General features: G+C 44.2%; 1 protein-coding gene across 3 annotated transcripts in view; it reads right to left on the reverse strand.

Annotated features, from left to right (window-relative positions):
- Nucleotides 1-20,355, reverse strand: part of lhfpl4a (LHFPL tetraspan subfamily member 4a) — a 74,259-nt gene that overhangs the window by 15,911 nt on the left and 37,993 nt on the right. For all 3 annotated transcript variants that reach the window (XM_021568541.2, XM_021568540.2, XM_021568543.2), the window contains exon 2: nucleotides 9,870-10,109. In XM_021568541.2, coding sequence (XP_021424216.1) covers nucleotides 9,870-10,109 — 240 coding nt within the window. The remainder of the gene's footprint in view (nucleotides 1-9,869; nucleotides 10,110-20,355) is intronic.

The following is a 20,355-nucleotide window of genomic DNA, read 5'->3' on the forward strand; positions in this document are numbered from 1 at the left end:
CTGCGCTTTCTTCTCGAGGAAGCTCAGCCCAGCGGAGCGTAACTATGATGTGGGTGACCGGGAGTTGTTAGCGGTGGTCAGGGCTCTGAAGGTGTGGAGACACTGGCTTGAGGGGGCTAAGCACCCCTTTCTCATCTGGACCGACCACCAAAATCTGGAGTATATTCGGGCAGCTAGGAGACTGAACCCGCGTCAGGCAAGGTGGGCCATATTTTTTACCCGATTCTGGTTCACTTTATCGTATAGACCGGGCTCCCAGAACGTGAAAGCGGATGCACTGTCCCGCCTTTACGACACAGAGGATAGGTCCACCGAACCTACTCCCATCCTTCCCGCCTCGAAGCTGGTAGCACCAGTGGTATGGGAGGTGGACTCGGACATCGAGCGGGCGTTACGGGCTGAACCCGTGCCTCCTCAGTGTCCGGCGGGGCAGAAGTACGTGCCGCATGGTGTTCGGGACCAACTGATTCGGTGGGCTCACGTCCTACCCTCCTCGGGTCACCCTGGGGTGAGGAGGACAATAGGGAGCCTTCGGGGGAGGTATTGGTGGCCTACCTTGGCTAGGGACGTTAAGGTTTATGTCTCCTCCTGTTCAGTATGCGCCCAGAGTAAGGCTCCTAGGCACCTTCCTAGAGGGAAGTTACAACCCCTCCCCGTTCCACAACGGCCATGGTCACATCTATCCGTAGACTTCCTGACCGATCTTCCCCCGTCTCAGGGGAACACCACGGTTCTGGTGATTGTGGATCGGTTCTCTAAGTCCTGCCGTCTCCTCCCGTTGCCCGGTATCCCTACAGCCCTACAGACTGCGGAGGCATTATTCACCCACGTCTTCCGGCACTACGGGGTGCCGGAGGACATCGTTTCTGATCGGGGCCCCCAGTTCACGTCCCGAGTATGGAGGGCGTTCATGGAGCGTCTGGGGGTCTCGGTCAGCCTGACCTCCGGTTATCACCCTGAAAGTAATGGGCAGGTGGAGAGAGTAAACCAGGAGGTGGGTAGGTTTCTACGGTCGTACTGCCAGGACCGGCCAGGGGAGTGGGCGAGGTACATCCCCTGGGCCGAAATGGCCCAGAACTCACTACGCCACTCCTCTACTAATGTGTCCCCTTTTCAGTGTGTGTTGGGGTACCAGCCGGTCCTGGCACCGTGGCATCCGAGCCAGACCGAGGCTCCTGCGGTGGAGGAATGGGTGCAGCGCTCCAAAGAGACCTGGAGGGCCGTCCGGGAATCCCTTCAACAAGCTAGTGGACGGCAGAAAAGGAGTGCTGACCGCCACCGCAGTGAGGCCCCCGTGTTTGTACCGGGGGACAGGGTCTGGCTCTCGACCCGAAACCTGCCCCTCCGCTTGCCCTGCCGAAAGCTTGGGCCGCAGTGTGTAGGGCCTTTCAAAGTCCTGAGGAGAATAAACGAGGTGTGTTATCGATTACAACTCCCTTCCTATTATCGTATTAACCCCTCGTTTCATGTGTCTCTCCTCAGGCCGGTGGTAGCTGGTCCCCTACAGGACGGTGAGGTGCCGGAGGTCCCTCCTCCCCCTCTGGACATCGAGGGGTCCCCGGCGTATACGATACGGGCCATTCTGGACTCGAGACGCCGGGTGAGGGGCCTGCAGTACCTCGTGGACTGGGAGGGGTACGGTCCGGAGGAGAGGTGCTGGGTACCGGTGGGGAACATTTTGGATCCGTCAATGTTGAGGGATTTCCATCGCCTCCATCCGGAGCGCCCTGCGCCTCGTCCTCCGGGTCGACCTCGAGGCCGGTGTCGGCGCGCTGCGGGAGCCGCGCGTCAAGGGGGGGGGGGGGGGGGGGGTACTGTCACGACTCCGACCGAAGGTGGCTCCCCTTCCCGTTCGGGTGGCGCTCGGCGGTCGTCGTCGCCGGCCTACTAGCTGCCACTGATTATTTCCTCCCCCTCCCTTATGTGTTCATTGAGTGCACCTGTTTTGAATTATGTATAATTAGTGAGGCTTTATTTAGTCAGCCGGCCCGCCTGGTTCCTTGTGCGGGATTAATTATTGTGACCTTCTGTGTTGTGTAAACTTGTGTGCACGTCTGTGAGTTACGTGCTTTCCCATTTCGTGGGTCTTTTCTGGACAGTTTAAGTCCCCCTGTTTGGGGCGTTTGTTTTGTATTACGCCCTGTGTTTTCGTGGGGTTGGCTTATGTTCACCGTTGTGGTGCATTAAAATAGCACTCCCCTGAACTCTCTGCTTCCTGCGCCTGACTTCTCACCCACTACACTCAGAACGTTACACTGCCGCTGACCGTAAGGATCTACAGAGGGTGGTATGCTCAGGCAAACGTACCATTGGGTGCACACTGCCTGCCTTCCAGAACACCTACAACACCAGGTGTCGCAGGAAGGCCAAGAAGATCGTCAAGGACCTCAGCCACCCGAGCCATGGCTTGTTCTCCCCGTTTCCACTCATGCACAGGCAGTTTCGGAACTTCATGGCAAAAACTGTCAGACTAGCTAACAGCTTCTACCCCCAGACCATCAGGCTGATGAATAACCACCACTAGAAAGGAACCTGCTACCCCTTTACCCTTCCTGCTCCCCAGACTTCCAAACTTTTACTACTGAACTTATTTAGGCTTGCATGCTTTTTGACTCAAGACATTTTAGGGTTTCATTTTTTATTAATTTGTAAAAATATTTTAAAAAACGTAATTCCACTTTAACATGGGGTATTGTGTGTAGGCCAGTGACAAAAAAAAACTTGATTTTAAATGCAGACTAACAACAAAATGTGGAAAAAGTCAAGGGGTGTGAATACGTTCTTAAAAAGGCACTGTAAGTCAAGGAGTATGAATACTTTGAAGGCACTCAGTTGCAGTAGATTAGGTACACCACCCTGTTCATGAAAATGGATTGCTCCTACAGACAGTGAGTCAAGTGGCCGTGGCTTGCTATATAAAGGCGGCAGATGGGCATTGAGGCATTCAGTTACTGTCCGAATCAACATTAGACTGGGCAAAGCGAGTGACCTAAACGACTTTGAGCGTGTTATGATCTTCAGTGCCAGGCACGCTGGAGTCAGTATCTCAGAAGCATCTGCCCTCGTGGGCTTTTCACGCAGGCAGTTTCTATGGTTTACCGAGAATTGTGCGACAAACAAAAAACCTTCAGTCAGCGGCAGCCCTGTGGGCGAAAACAGCTCGTTGATGAGAGAGGTCGAAGGAGAATGGCAATTATCGTGTAAACTAAAAGGTGGGCCACAAACAGACAAATAATGACGCAGTACAACAGTGGTGTACAGAACGACATCACGGAACGCACAACCAGTCAATCCTTGTCACAGATGGGCTATTGCAGCTCCTATCAGCTAAAAATAAGAAGAATCAGCTCCAGAGGGCACACAGTCACCAACACGGGACAATTGAGGAGTGGAAAAACATTGCCTGGTCATGCTGAGTCAGGATTTGGACCCATCCTGCCTGGTGGCGGTCCACTCTGCAGCAACTGCATGATACCATCATGTCAGCATGAACCAACATCCCTATAGAATGTTTCTGACTTGTAGAATACGTTCCCCAAATAATTCAGGCTGTTCTGGAGGCAAGGGGGTGCCCGACCCTGTACTAGATGGGTGTACCCAATAAACTGAGTATATATATTTTTTTGTCTTTCGAAATTGATCCTCTGAACAAAAAAAGGGGACCCCGGGCAGCCAGTTGCCCATCCCTGGACTATACATTAAATTATTTACCTGAAATTAAAAACACAATGTACATTAAATAAATATTTTCAATTGTGGGATAATAATAATCATAGTCCACCCCTGCATTGCATTTATTAACATTTATGTTTAATATTATACAGAGCTAATACATGTTTGTTAGTCTGTATGTAGTCATTTACTAACTCACATCTTAATTTTATGTAGGCTACAGGCACAACATCACTGTTGTCTTTATACAGTTCTACTATTGCACGCGCCCAGTGTCAAATAGAGACTAGTTCAATGTGATAATATCGAAGGGTGAAAAAAAATTCCATGATATAAATGTATTAAGTATAGTGTATTTTCCTCCTATAGCAGGTTAAACCAGCTGTTTATCCCCAAGGGTTGTTGAATAAGACTATTTCTCTTGGCTGCCTCAAATAAGATTTGCAGCTCCGTCGGAATTCTATCCAAATTCTGGCCTCCTGCGGTGAGAACCAGTGGGAGGTCTGGAGCGGGAAGCAGGGGAGGGAGACCCTCTGAAAAATGTGGCTGGAAATTATCCCTCGGAATCCATCGGACACGAGCACGGCTCCCAACACACAAATATGCCCACATCTGCCCTTCATCGTATCTTATTCAAACAAAAAAAGTGGCCTAAAACAAATCTGATTTAGGTTTATATTTCATGTATAAATTGTTTTTATAATTGCATTCAGGGCGGGATATTTTTTATGACAGAGAAGCAGTCTTATCTCAATGAAACGAACCATGACACTCTGACTGAAGTTATTATATCTGATGAAGAATAAATAAATACAGATGGGGGGAAACAGCAGAGTGGATTAAGGCAAAAACAAATACCGCCAGAGGAGTTCTGGCACAGTGCCACCAGGTTGTTGTTGTTGATGCAACACCGATCCTCAGGCAACTACAGATGCTTTGACATCCCCCTCCACACACACACACACCCCAGAATCTAATCTAGTGCTATCCCAGAGCCCACCCAACCCTCCATCCCCCGTCTGGCCCCCCACCCCCTCCGACCTCATTTACCCCCTTAAACCTGATGAAACAAAATGAACATCCAGATGAGGGATGGTGGAGTGAGAGGGGGGGGGGGGGGGTGGGGGGGGAGAAAGACAAATCGATAGGGGGAGAATTGAGGAGGAATGATTGGAGGAAAATTAGAAAATGTATGTGAGAGAGGGAGAGGAAGGAGGGAAAGCAGGCACAGCTGCAGAGTGCCGGGTCGCTGGGGAGAGAGAGCAACCTCAGCCTTATCCTGCTTGAATCTGACACGTAACCATGGAAACTTCCTCAATAGAATCAGAGGGCTATGAAGGAATTGGGGGGGTAAAACATTTTTTTTTAAAGGAAGCTCAACGCGCTCTCCGTCTTTTCCTGGCTCTGATCATGCTGCAACACCCCTCATCACGACGCTAACTATATTTATGGTAAATCGTACAAATATACAGACGCACCGAATCTAGATAGCGCAGCGTTGTCTCGTTATGCAACCCTTAGACACACATAGAAATATTTCATACACTGAAATGTTATAAAGGGAACAGTGGGTAGATGATTGAAAACCTGGATGATGTAATGCACACGACTGAAATGCAAGATCAAATATTTATGAACATGTGTCTCCTGAAGCTTAAATCCCCATCACCATTTTCAAGTCAAACAAGCAGGGGAACCAGCCCTGATTGTGCAAACTACAAGAAAAACACATCCTGACCTGGTTAAGTATGGTGTAGAGTTCCCCCTGCGATGTTCAAGTAGGTTACTTTCTAAATGTAATCTGTTACTAGTTACCTGCCCCTAAAGTGTCATCAGTAACATAACTTTTGGATTACCCAAACTCAATAATGTAATCTGATTACATTAGATTACTTTCCCCTTTAAAGGCAAAAAATTTACAAAAATGTTTGTTACCAATTGAACAACATCTATTGCAGGATAAATCAATGTTAAAGTTTACATAGCTGGCTTTGTGTTGGTAATGTAAGCTTCTTCTAACCCATCACTTTCTACTACATATACTTTAATTTTACCTTTATTTAACTAGGCATTCTAGAAATTCTTATTTTCAATGACGGCCTAGGAACAGTGGGTTCCAACTGCCTGTTCAGGGGCAGAACAACAGATTTGTACCTTGTCAGCTCAGGGATTTGAACTTGCAATCTTCCAGTTACTAGTCCAACACTCTAACCACTAGGTAACCCTGCCGCACCAGGGTTAATCTTAACTTAATATGATTAAGTTATCTTTACACTAAAAACCAAAGTCTATCAGATGTTCAGTTATTCCAATTAATTTATTATCCCTTGATCTTCAAGAATAGGACTTGGAAATATGGAAGTATATATTAGCCTAATTGTTTTACCTGAGCATAACCCAATAACGAAGGACTTATTAACCAGACCTACTTTGTTGTTTATGATTTTGTTGTCATGGAGGACTGATTGGACTCATTGATTCAAGTTGAAAAATGCGGAGCTCATGGAATGTCATGCTTTGAGCACTACTGAAAAGTGCTATTTACATGTGAAAAAGAAATGTCATAGGCAGCATTTGCTATAGGCCTATTGTTGACCTTTTATGTTGGTGACACTTTGATATCTTGATTATATGCGGCTGTTTAAAGGGTGAATCCACAGTTGAGGGGTGGGCCTGGAGAAATGTAAGAACTCTCAGATTAATAGACAGAGCTATGGATGCAAGGACTGATTATCCATATCATCAAAATGATTGTTTTAACCATGTAATGAGGCTATACAGTGTTTGTTTACAAACATCGGAGAAAAAAAACAAGCTTATATTTTGGGTTCTCATGTGGTGTGACAGTCGAACTAAGCTCATGAGGCATTTGTAAGTTAAATTCTTCAAGAATCAATGGATATACACTGTGGCAAGAAAAAGTGTGTGAACCCTTTGGAATTACCTGGATTTCTGCATAAATTGGTCATCAAATTTGATCTGATCATCTAAGTCACAACAATAAACAAACAGTGCTTAAACTAATAACACAAATTATTGAATTTTTCTTGTCTATATTGAATACATAATTTAAAACATTCACAGTGTAGGTTGGAAAAAGTATGTGAACCCCTAGGCTAATGACTTCTCCAAAAGCTAATTGGACTCAGATAACCTGGAGTCCAATCAATGAGACGAGATTGGAGATGTTGGTTAGAGCTGCCTTGCCCTATAAAAAAAACTCACAGAATTTGAGTTTGCCTGATGTGAACCATGCCTTGAACAAAAGATATCTCAGAAGACAAATAAGATTAAGAATTGTTGACTTGTATAAAGCTGGAAAGGGTTACAAAAGTACCTCTAAAAGCCTTGATGTTCATCAGTCCACGGTAAGACAAATTGTCTATAAATGGAGAAAGTTCAGCACTGATGCTACTCTCCCTAGGAGTGGCCGTCCTGCAAAGATGACTGCAAGAGCACAGCGCAAGAATGCTCAATGAGGTTAAGAAGAATCCTAGTGTCAACTAAAGACTTACAGAAATCTCTGGAACATGCTAACATCTCTGTTGACGAGACTACGATACGCAAAACCCTAAACAAGAATGCTGTTCATGGGAGGACACCACGGAAGAAGCCACTGCTGTCCAAAGAAAACATTGCTGCACGTCTGAAGTTTGCAAAAGGTCACCTGCATGTCCCAGGCAAAATAGCCAGGCAAAATATTCTGTGGACGGATAAAACTACAGTTGAGTTGTTTGGAAGGAACACACAACACAATGTGTGGAGGAAAAAAAAAAAGGCACAGCACACCAACATCAAAACCTCATCCCAACTGTAAAGTATGGTGGAGGGAGCATCATGGTTTGGGACTGCTTTGCTGCCTTAGGGCCTGGACAGCTTTCCAGCTTGCCATCTTCGACAGAAAAATGAATTCCCTAGTTTATCAAGACATTTTGCCGGAGAATGTTAGGCTATGTGTCCGCCAATTGAAGCTCAACAGAAGTTAGGTGACGCAACAGGACAACAACCCAAAACACAGAAGTAAATCAACAATAGAATGGCTTCAACAGAAGAAAATACGCCTTCTGGAGTGGCCCAGTCAGAGTCCTGACCTCAACCCGATTGAGATGCTGCGGCATGACCTCAAGAGAGCAGTTCACACCAGACATCCCAAGAATATTGCTGAACTGAAACAGTTTTGTAAAGAGGAATGGTCCAAAATTCCTCCTGACGTTGTGCAGGTCTGATCCGCAGCTACAGAAAACTTTTGGTTGAGGTTATTGCAGCCAGAGTGTGAACCAGTTATTAAATCCAAGGGTTCACATACTTTTTCCACCCTGCACTGTGAATGTTTACATGGTGTGTTCAATAGACATGAAAACGTATAATTATTTGTGTGTTATTAGTTTAAGCAGACTGTTTGTCTATTGTTGTGACCTTGATGAAGATCAGATTCAATTTATGCAGAAATCCAGGTATTTCCAAAGGGTTCACACTTTCTTGCCACTGGATATAATGTTTTATCATAATGAATTAGATTGAACAATAAAAAGCCCCACTTTTATTCCATCGGCTGGGATCCGCACTATGCAGCTGTTGCAAGAGCGCATTTTTCACCGGCTGTCCACTGGTTGCAAAAACAATGGTTGATAGGCAGCTTAGATTTCTTGGGTTCAAATACACATTTAGATTTGTGTACAGCCATTCACAACAATCGCGATCCATACTAGCTAAATGAGAGAGCAGCAGTGTGATTCACATCAATGCACTGTATATATCAATAATAAGTGATATCAGTATCGCACGTAGACTACACCACAGCATTGTAAGACACAGCTTTGACTGTAGCCTACAAAAGCCTACTCCTGCTCTTTTCCCGCAATCCATCAAACACATTTGGTGCGTCATCATAGTCTCTGACTTGTGGTCAGACTCGCTCAGGTGGAACAAACTTAAACTTGCGCCTTTTTTCAAAGCTGATTTGAATGATATTGAGAAAACAGAGAAGTGTCAAATATTTTTCTCGCAAACATCCTTTCTGAATTGAAAAGTAATCCTAATATATTTTTTCAAAAGTACCTGTAATCTGATTACAATATTTTAGCTGCTAATGTAAAGGATTAAAGTTCGTTTTTTGTAATTCATTACATGTAACCTGTTACTCCCCAACCCTGGCGGTGTTGCATTGGCTAACGGTTTTCATTTTTAAATAGCTATAGCTACACTACATGACCAAAAGTATGTGGATACCTGCTCGACAAACAATCTCATACCAAAATGTGAATTTGGGCAGGTAGCGTTCTCCTTGCATTCGACAAACCCAGATGTGTCTTTCGGACTGCCAGATGGTGAAGTGTGAATCATCACACCAGAGAGCCTTTTCCACTGCTCCAGAGTCCAACTCAAGCTGACACCTGGCATTGTGCATGTTCATCTTAGGCTTGTGTGCAACTGCTCGACCATGGAAACCCATTTCATGAAGCTCAAGACAAACAGTTATTGTCCTGAGGGAGTTTAGAACTTGGTAGTGAGTGTTGCACGGCAAATCTACTGGCAATGTTTGTCTATGGAGATCGCATGGCCGTGTGCTAGATTTTATACACCTGTCAGCAACGGGTGTGGCTGAAATAGCCAAATCCACTCATTTGAAGGGGTGTCCAGATGCTTTTGTATATATATTTTATTTTTTTTATTTTTTTTACCTTTATTTTTAACTAGGCAAGTCAGTTAAGAACACATTCTTATTTTCAATGACGGCCTAGGAACAGTGGGTTAACTACCTGTTCAGGGGCAGAACGACAGGGGTTTGAACTTGCAACCTTCCGGTCCAACGCTCTAACCACTAGGCTACCCTGCCGCCCCATAAATTACCTATATAGCTAGCTACGTGGAGACTTGTTAGTGCCAAATTTCAAACTCAAAACCACTACATTGAAACTTGATACTCACTAAAATAATACAAAAGGACTGGGCTGGTTTTGAAATTTCATCACTTTAAAACATAGCTTCATAGCATTTTGTAAACCCAGTGTATTGCCTGATATGACAACAATTAGCATTAGCCACTGGTGTCTTAATAACCTAGCCCATCTGGTAAATGGGCAATGCTTTATTTTACAGTACTGCTGGTAAAATGTGGGAAAAAAATAATTTTGGCGCATAATAAAACAAATATTAGCATTAGCCTAGCAGTCAGCCTAGAGTCATTAGCGTCTCACCTTTTTGTTCTGCTTTAAGCTGCTCCTCCAGCTGGAAGTCGTTCTGCCGGTTGCCCAGCACGAAGGCCAGGAAGGAGAGGATGAGGGCGTCCATGATGCCAACGATAGCCAGCATGTAGGCCCAGCGCACCGAGCAGTTCCCCAGCGTGTACTTCCCTGTCTCCTCGCCACACATGTCGCGCACCACTTCCGAGTCCCAGCCATCCGGAAAGATCATACAGCCCAGGATCAAACACACAGCTATGGGAGAGAGAGCAGGGGGGAGAGAGGTGAGGCCTAGCTATAAGAGGTGCGTGTCGACTACCACACACAACATAGTCATCTATAATCAGGTTGAAAGACCACAGTTCCACTGTATGGTTTAGCGTACTCGCTTGAGAAAGGATGAAGTGTATAGTTTCAGGGGACAGGGTTAAGGAGATAGATAGTACGAAGTGTACCATTTGGGGTGGGGTTGTATGGGAAGTGTCATGGGGAGGGCTGAAGAGGTAGATTGGGGGGGGGGGACAAATGGGAACGGTGTTGTGTTGGTAGGGGTACAATAGGTAGGATAGGTGAGATTTAGGCAAGGAAAACTGGTTTTTGGAGTAAGGAAAGGGAACAAAAGAAGGAGACATGGAGAGAAAAAAGTATATAATTGCTCAATTTCACACTGCATCTGTAAGTCAACCCTCATTGCCATTGGAATTGCTTCGCAAGCATCCCTCTCTGTCTTGCTCTTGCACTCGACCAAGGCTGAGCCAAAGAAAGAGGGAGATGGGGAGAGAGAAAATACTAATAAAGATAGCAGAATGAGAAACACAATGTTATTGTGCTGACAATCGTATTCATCTTCAGCAAAGGGCCAGTGGAGAACACTGACACTGCACTGCAGCTGAGCCCAGTGAAAAGACCCCGGCTAAAGAGGTGCGAGCGTTTGTCGACTACCACACCACACAGTCATCTATAATGAGGTTGAAAGACCACACTGCCATTGCACTGCCAATGTAAGTTTGAGCGTACTCCGCTCAAGGCAGGGTCAATTTATATATGGATTCCTGCGGCCAAAGGGATCAACTTGAAGCAGAGATACACTGCTGCACTTGCACTGTTTGTGGAAGGCATCACTCATACTGTATCAGTGTCTTCTTCCAATGTAGCTTGCGAACTCTGACTAACACTGTACATATTACTTGCAATGATACAAGCGAAGACAGAAGTCGCGTAATATCGTACGCCGCCATATAACATACAATCTGATGTAGTGTGTTACATTACAGTGTGTTACATTACTGAAAAAAGGTCAAATAAAATACAATATTCTCTCTGCACTATGTATCTCGATTGCACTAGGAACAGGCCTAAACTATGGCTTTTACTTACAGATAAAGATGTGTTTATCGGCTTCAGAACCAATATAAAAAAACAAGTGTCTCCAGACAGTAGTGTTGTTCATCTGCAGTATACAACAGGAGGAAAAGGAAAGTAAACGGATCACTTCGTTTCTATCTACTTTTTTAAAGAGGAGCAGGGGAGACAGGTTGTTTCCTGTCAGCGGCAAAGACCAATGAGCGCCGATCTACGCTGTGAAGGTAGAAGAAGCTTTGATCCACCACTGTCACAAACACACACACACACAGCCGAGGAGAAGAGGGGGCAGAGCGCTTTATGAATTATTGATCATGAGGAAGGGAGGGATGGAGGGAGAATGCCGGAGTGAAATAAAGCCTCAAAAAGGAGTAGGAGAGAGAGAGAGAGGGAGGATGAAGAAATGGAAGGAAAGGATGAAGACAGTCCGAAAGGAGAAAGACAATGCTTCGAAGAACTGAAAAGAGAGGGAACATTTGTGAGAAAAATAAGAGGGAAAGAGATTTAGGGAGTCTGACATAAATAAGAATGTGATAATGATTCATATTTATCAATACTATTCTCCCCCTCTAACCTCATATTCACTACATGGCCAAATGTATGTGGACTTTGTTAGTTGCTGTTAGGGGGTTTTAGGCTAGGTTTCTGTATAGCACATGGTGACATCTGCTGATGTAAAAAGGGCTTTATAAATACATTTGATTGATTGACACACAACATACGCTGCTGCTACTGTCTATCTATCCGGTTGCCAAGTCACTTTACCCCTACCTATATGTACAGTACATACACTACATGGCCAAAAGTATGTGGACTCCCCTTCAAACTGGTGCATTCAGCTATTTCAGCCACATCCGTTGCTGACAGGTGTATAAAATCGAACACGCAGCCATAGACAAACATTGGCAGTAGAATTGCCCATACTGAAGAGCTCGGTGATTTCAATGGGGCAGTCATAGGATGCCACCTTTCCAACAAGTCAGTTTGTCAAATTTCTGCCTTGCTAGAGCTGCCCTGGTGAACTGTAAGTGCTGTTATTATGAAGTGGAACTGTCTAGGAGTGTAACAGTTTTGCTTCCATCCCTCTCCTCGCCCCTACCTGGGCTCGAACCAGGGACCCTCTGCACACATCACCAACTGACACGCTTGAAGCATCGTTACCTATCGCTCCACAAAAGCCACGGCTCAGAGCGAGTGACATCGCCGATTGAAGCGATATTAGCGCACACCCCGCTAACTAGTTAGACATTTCACACCGCATACAGGAGCAACAACGGCTCAGCTACGAAGTGGTACGCAAGACAAGCTCACAGAACAAGACCACTGAAGTGCATAGGACGTAATAATCGTCTGTCGCCAATTCCAACACTCACTACCAAGTTCCAATCTGTCTCTGGAAGCACTGTTTCAGTAGCTTCATGAAATGGGTTTCCAATTGCTAGGCCAAGCGTCTGCTGGAGTGGTGTAAAGCTCACCGCCATTGGACTCTGGAGCAGTGGAAACACGTTCTCTGGAGTGATGAATCACGCTTCACTATATGGCAGTTCGACAGACTAATCTGGGTTTGGTGGATGCCAGGAGAACACTACCTGCCCCAATGAATAGTAACAAAATGTAAAGTTTGGTGGAGGAGGAATAATGGTTCGGGCTAGGACCCTTAGTTCCAGTGAAGGGAAATCTTAACGCTACAGCATACAATGACATTCTGGACGATTCTATGCATTCAACTTTGTGGCAACAGTTTGGGGAAGGCCCTTTTATGTTTAAGCATGACAATGCCCCCGTGCACAAAGTGATGTCCATACAGAAATGGTTTGTTGAGATCGGTGTGGAAGAACTTGACTGGCCTGCACAGAGCCCTGACCTCAATCCCAAAACACCTTTTGGGAGAATTGGAACACCAACTGTGAGCCAGGCCTCATCGCCCAACATCAGTGCCTGAACTCACTAATGCTCTTGTGGCAGAATGGAAGCAAGTCCATGTACAATGTTCCAACATCTAGTGGAATGCCTTCCCAGAAGAGTGGAGGCCGTTATAGCAGCAAAGGGGGGGACCAACTCCATATTGATGCCGATGATTTTGGAATGAGATATTCGATGAGCAGGTGTCCACATACTTTGGGCCATGTAGTGTATCTCCATGGTAATTCATTCATAACACTGTGTCTTATAGGCATATGTCCTCTTTTTCTGGAGCAGGACTTACAACTGTTCATCCATCACATAACAGGGAGCACAGTCCCTCATCCACCGCTGCCCTCTTGTAGACACGCACACACGCCACGTGCACTTACAAATAAACGCATTAATAATTCACGTGTGAAAAAAAAAATCCTGTGGTTTTCGGACACATGTGAGTGAACAAGTTAATTCACCTGTTTTTCATGTGTTTTTGCTATCAATACTTTTAGGGTTACGTTTTGCTTTAAATATCATTATTTTTGTTGGCAATACTAAGAATTTTGTTCTCGAATTCAGACGTTTTGCTTGATGGCACAAAAGTACTCGCTCACTACAGGATTGCAAAATATAACACCACCATGGACTCTATTAAAGGTGTTAATCGACAATCCTTAATTGAAACATTAACAAAGTGCCTCCCCACAGTTTCAGTAAAAGGCTGACGGATGGGGTTGGAGAAATGCAACCACTCAAATCCATAGATTATGCTTTGGATGCAAGGACTGAAAATCCATTAAATCAAAATTATAGTTTTAACCATGTTTTTAGACTATAAATTGATTGTTTACATTTACTTTGTTTAAAAACATTTGAGTAAAACAAACTTAAAACACTGAGCAAAATATAAACGCAACATGCAACAATACCAAAGATTACATACAGTTGAAGTCAGAAGTTCACATACACCTTAGCCAAATACAAATAAACTCTGTTTTTCACAATTCCCGACACTTAATCAGAGTAAAAATTCCCTGTCTTAGGTCAGTTAGGAACACCACTTTATTTTAAGAATGTGAAATGTCAGAATAATAGTAGAGAGAATGATTTCCTTCCTGTTTGGCCCTGTCTGGGGGTGTCATCGGATGGAGCCACAGTGTCTCCTGACCCCTCCTGTCTCAGCCTCCAGTATTTATGCTGCAGTAGTTTGTGTCGGGGGGCTAGGGTCAGTTTGTTATATCTGGAGTACTTCTCCTGTCCTATCTGGTGTCCTGTGTGAATTTAAGTATGCTCTCTCTAATTCTCTCTTTCTCTCTCTTCGAGGACCTGAGCCCTAGGACCATGCCTCAGGACTACCTGACATGATGACTCCTTGCTGCCCCCAGTCCACCTGGCCGTGCTGCTGCTCCAGTTTCAACTGTTCTGCCTGTGATTATTAATATTTGACCATGCTGTTCATTTATGAACATTTGAACATCTTGGCCATGTTCTGTTATAATCTCCACCCGGCACAGCCAGAAGAGGACTAGCCACCCCACATAGCCTGGTTCCTCTCTAGGTTTCTTCCTAGGTTTTGGCCTTTCTAGGGAGTTTTTCCTAGCCACCGTGCTTCTACACCTGCATTACTTGCTGTTTGGGGTTTTAGGCTGGGTTTCTGTACAGCACTTTGAGATATCAGCTGATGTACGAAGGGCTATATAAATAAATTTGATTTGATGTGATATCATTTATTTCAGCTTTTATTTCTTTCATCACATTCCCAGTGGGTCAGAAGTTTACATACGCTCAATTAGTATTTAGTACCATTGCCTTTAAATTGTTTAACTTGGGTCAAACGTTTCAGGTATCCTACCACAAGCCTCCCTTCAATAAGTTGGGTGAATTTTGGCCGAGCTGGAGTAACTGAGTCAGGTTTGTAGGCCTCCTTGCTAGCACACACTTTTTTCAGTTCTGCCCACAAATGTTCTATAGGATTGAGGTAAGGGCTTTGTGATGGCCACTCCAATACCTTTACTTTGTTGTCCTTAAGCCATTTTGCCACAACTTTGGAAGTATGCTTGGGGTCATTGTCCATTTGGAAGACCCATTTGCGACCAAGCTTTAACTTCCTGACTGATGTCTTGAGATGTTGCTTCAACACATCTATTTTGTGAAGTGCACCAGTCCATCCTGCAGCAAAGCATCCCCACAACATGATGCTGCCACCCCCGTGCTTGCTGCCACCCCCGTGCTTCACGGTTGGGATGGTATTCTTCGGCTTGCAAGCCCCTCCCTTTTTCCTCCAAACATAATGATGGTCATTATGGCCAACCATTCTATTTTTGTTTCATCAGGCCAGAGGACATTTCTCCAAAAAGTATGATCTTTGTCCCCATGTGCAGTTTTGGAGTAGTGGCTTCCTCCTTGCTGAGCGGCCTTTCAGGCTTTGTCGATATAGGACTTGTTTTACTGTGGATATAGATCGTTTTGTGCCTGCTTCCTCCAGCATCTTCACAAGGGCATTTGCTGTTCTGGGATTGATTTGCACTTTTCACACCAAAGTACATTCATCTCTAGGAGACAGAACGCGTCTCCTTCCTGAGCGATATGACGGCTGTGTGGTCCCCATGGTGTTTATACTTGCGTACTACTGTTTGTACAGATGAATGTGGTACCTTCAGGAATTTGGAAATAGCTCCCAAGGATGAACCAGACTTGTGGAGGTCTACAATTTTTTTCTGAGGTCTTGGCTGTTTTTGTTTGATTTTCCCATGATGTCAAGCAAAGAGGCACTGACTTTGAAATACAGCCACAGGTACACCTCCAATTGACTCAAATTCTGTCAATTGGCCTATCAGAAGCTTCTAAAGCCATGACATCATTTTCGGGAATTTTCCAAGCTGTTCAAAGGCACAGTCAACTTAGTGTATGTAAACTTCTAACCGACTGGAATTGTGATACAGGGAATTATAAGTGAAATAATCTGCCTGTCAACAATTGTTGGAAAAATTACTTGTGTCTTGCACAAAGTAGATGTCTTAACCGACTTGCCAAAATTATAGTTTGTTAACAGGAAATTTGTGGAGTGGTTGAAAAATGTGTTTTAATGACTCCAACCTAAGTGTATGTAAACTTCTGACTTCAACTGTATAAGGAAAATCAGTCAAATGAAATAAATTAGGCCCTAATCTATGGATTTCTCATGACTGGGAATACAGATATGCATCTGTTGGTCACAGATACCTTAAACTGACAGTTGTGGCTGCTTTGTGTGATGTATTATTGACTCTACCTTCTTGCCCTTTGTGCTGTGGTCTGTGCCCAATAATGTTTGTACCATGTTTTGTGTTGCTACCATTGTGTTGCTACAATGTTGTTGTTATGTTTGTTGTTATGTTATGTTGTGATGCTACCATGCTGTGTTGTCAGGTGTTGCTGCCTTGCTATATTGTTGTCTTAGGTCTCTCTTTAAGTGGTGTTGTGTTGTCTCTTGTTGTGATGCGTGTTTTGTCCTATATTTATATTGTATTTCTTTTTTATTCCAGACCCCCGTCCCCGCAAGAGGCCTTTTGGTAGGATGTCATTGTAAATAAGAAATTGTTCTTAACTGACTTGCCTAGTTAAATAAAATAAAAAGGTAGGGGCATGGATCAGAAAACCAGTCAGTGTCTGGTGTGACCACCATTTGCCTCATGCAGTGCGACATCTCCTTTGCATAGAGTTGATCAGGCTGTTGATTAGGGCTGCGGAATGTTGTTCCACACCTCTTCAATTGCTTTGTGAAGTTGCTGGATATTGGCGGGAACTGGAACACGCTGTCGTAAATGTCGGTCCAGAGCATCCCAAACATGTTCAACGGGTGACATGTCTGGTGAGTATGCAGGCCATGGAAGAACTTGGACATTTTCAGCTTCCAGGAATTGTGTACAGATCCTTGTAACATGGGGCTGTGCATTATCATGTTTAAACATGAGGAGGGCTGCGGATGAATGGCACGACAATGGGCCTCAGGATCTCATCATGGTATTTCTGTGCATTCAAATTGCCATCGATAAAATTGAATTGTGTTCATTATCTGTAGCTTATGCCTGCCCATAACAAAACCTCACCGCCACTATGGGGCACTGTTCACAACGTTGACATCAGCAAACCACTCTCCCCCACACAACGCCATACACGCTGTCTGCCATCTGCCCGGTACAGTTGAAACTGGGATTAATCTGTGAAGAACACACTTCTCCATCGAAGGTGAGCATTTGCCCATTTTAGTCAGTTACGACGCCAAACTTCAGTCAGGTCAAGACCCTAGTGAGGACAGGATGCACGCAACTGAGCTTACCGGAGAAAATCTTCAATTGTGCAAACCCACAGTTTAATCAGCTTTCCGAGTGGCTGGTCTCAGATGATCCCACAGGTGAAGAAGCCGGATGTGGAGGTCTTGGGGTGGCATGGTTGCACGTGGTCTGCGGTACTGCCAATTCTCTAAAATGATGTTGGAGGCGGCTTATGTTAAAGAAATTAACATTAAATTATCTGGCAACAGCTCTGGTAGACATTCCTGCAGTCTGCATGCCAATTGCACGCTCCTTCTAAACTTGAAGCATCTGTGGTAATGTGTTGTGTGACAAAACTATTTTAGAGTGGACTTTTATTGTCCCCAACACAAGGTGCACCTGTGTAATGATCATGCTGTTTAATCAGCTTCTTGATATACCATACCTGTCAGGTGGATGGAATATCTTGGAAAAGGAGAAATGCTCACAAACAGGGATGAAAACAGATGTGTGCACAGAATTTGAGAGAAATAAGCTTTTTGTGTGTATAGAGAATTTCGGGAGTACACTACATGACCAAAAGTATGTGGACACCTGCTCATCGAACATCTCATTCCAAAATCAATGGCATCAATATGGAGTTGGTCCCCGTTTGCTGCTGTAATGGCCTCCACTCTTCTGGGAAGGCTTTCCACTAGAGTTTGGAACATTGCTGTGGGGACTTGCTTCCATTCAGCCACAAGAGCATTAGTGAGGAAAGGGCCTTCCCCAAACTTTGCCACAAAGTTGGAAGCACAGAATTGTCTAGAAATGTCATTGTATGCTGTAGTGTTAAGATTTCCCTTCACTGGAATTAAGGGGCCTAGCCCAAACCATGAAAAGCAGCCCCAGACCATTATTCCTCCGCCACCAAATTTTGCAGTTGGCACTATGCATTGGGGTAGGTAGTGTTCTCCTGGCATCCGCAAAACCCAGATTCGTCCGTTGGACTGCCAGATGGTGAAGCAGGATTCATTACTAAAGAGAATGCATTTCCACTGCTCCAGAGTCCAATGGCGGTGAGCTTTACACCACTCCAGCCCACTCTTGGCATTGTGCATGGTGATCTTAGGCTTGTGTGTGGCTGCTAAGCCATGGAAAGCCATTTCATGAATCTCCCCACGATCAGTTGCTGTGCTGACGTTGCTTCCAGAGGCAGTTAGGAACACGGTAGTGAGAGTTGCAACCGAGGACAGACCATTTTTTTGCACACTACAAACTTCAGCACTCAGAGGTCCCGTTCTGTGAGCTTGTGTGGCCTACTACTTCACGGCTGAGCCGTTGTTGCTCCTCGACTTTTCCTAGTCACTGAGCTCTTCAGTAGAAAATGTAATAGCCGAATCCACTAATTTGAAGGGGTGTCCACATATTTTCATATACATAATGTATTTTATTTCAGCTCATGAAATATGGGGATTACATGTACTTTACATGTTGCGTTTAAATTGTTGTTCAGTATATTTGGGATTCTGATGGGGTACGACAGTTGAACTAAGCTCATTTATACATTATATTCTTCAAGAATCATTGGGTTCATATAATTAATTTATGAGTCCAAAAATGTATGTAAAAAATAAGGACTGAAAACCGCAAATTTCACGTGAAACTGCAATTCACATGTGAGGTGAAAATGTTCATCACATGTACAAAGGTGATGTTAACATATGTGAACTCTAAATGTAATACATGTGAAAATATGGTTTCAAGTTAAAATTTCTAAAAAGCTGTTTTTGCTTTGTCATTATGGGGTATTGTGTGTAGATTGATGAGGTGAAAAAAACAATGTAATCCATTTTAGAATAAGGCTGTAATGTAACAAAATGTGGAAAAAGTCAAGGAGTCTGAATACTTTCCGAATGCATAGTAACAAAAGCAAATACCTTGCCAGTTTTATTGCTGGTCTTATTACAATTTTAATGACTGCACTCGAATTAAAAACATCATCAGGGAACCATGTAGTGTTGCCATAGTGCACATCAACAGTGGGTTGGATCCTCACGCACTACCCATCATGCCCTGGGGCGGCACTTTCTCTCTCCCTCACTCTCTTTCTACCTCATTCTTTCTCTCTCGCTGCACTAACCACAATGTATTCCACTTTGGCGAGCACAAATAAAAGGGTATTTCAGTGTACTGTAGACTAATAATTGATTCAGGGATAACCTTTTAGACGAGCGTGTGCATCGAGATAGGAAGAGCACTATTAACCTTCTATTACTTCATTAGATGACACAGAGAACTGAGCGTTGCCAACAACGACCATGAAGAAAAATGTGCACATATTATACAGTAACGACAACATATTCTGTATGTACTATACATACCAGTATGCTCATACATACATACATACATACATACATACATACATACATACATACATACATACACAAACACACATATATATATATAGTACCAGTCAAACATTTGGACACACCTACTCATTCAAGGTTCTCCTTATTTTGACTATTTTCCACATTGTAGAACAATAGTGAATACATCAGTGAAAATAACACATGGAATCATGTAGTAACCAAAAAAAGTGTTCAACAAATCAAAATATTTTTTAGATTCTTCAAATAGCCACCCTTTGCCTTGATGACAGCTTTGCACACGCTTGGCATTCTCTCAACCAGCTTCACCTGGAATGCTTTTCCAACAGTCTTGAAGGAGTTCACACATATGCTGAGCACTTGTTGGCTGCTTTTCCTTCACTCTGCAGTCCTACTCACCCCAAACCATCTCAAATGGTTTGAGGTCCGGTGACTGCGGAGGACAGGTCATCTGATGCAGCACTCCATCACTCTCCTTCTTGGTCAAATATCCCTTACCCAGCCTGGAGGTGTATTGGGTCATTGTCCTGTTGAAAAACAAATGATAGTCCCACTAAGCACAAACCAGATGGGATGCCGTATCTCTGCAGAATGTTCTGGTAGCCATGCTGGTTACGT

Source organism: Oncorhynchus mykiss, chromosome 17 (assembly GCF_013265735.2).
Source record: "Oncorhynchus mykiss isolate Arlee chromosome 17, USDA_OmykA_1.1, whole genome shotgun sequence".
Taxonomy (NCBI): Eukaryota; Metazoa; Chordata; class Actinopteri; order Salmoniformes; family Salmonidae; genus Oncorhynchus; species Oncorhynchus mykiss.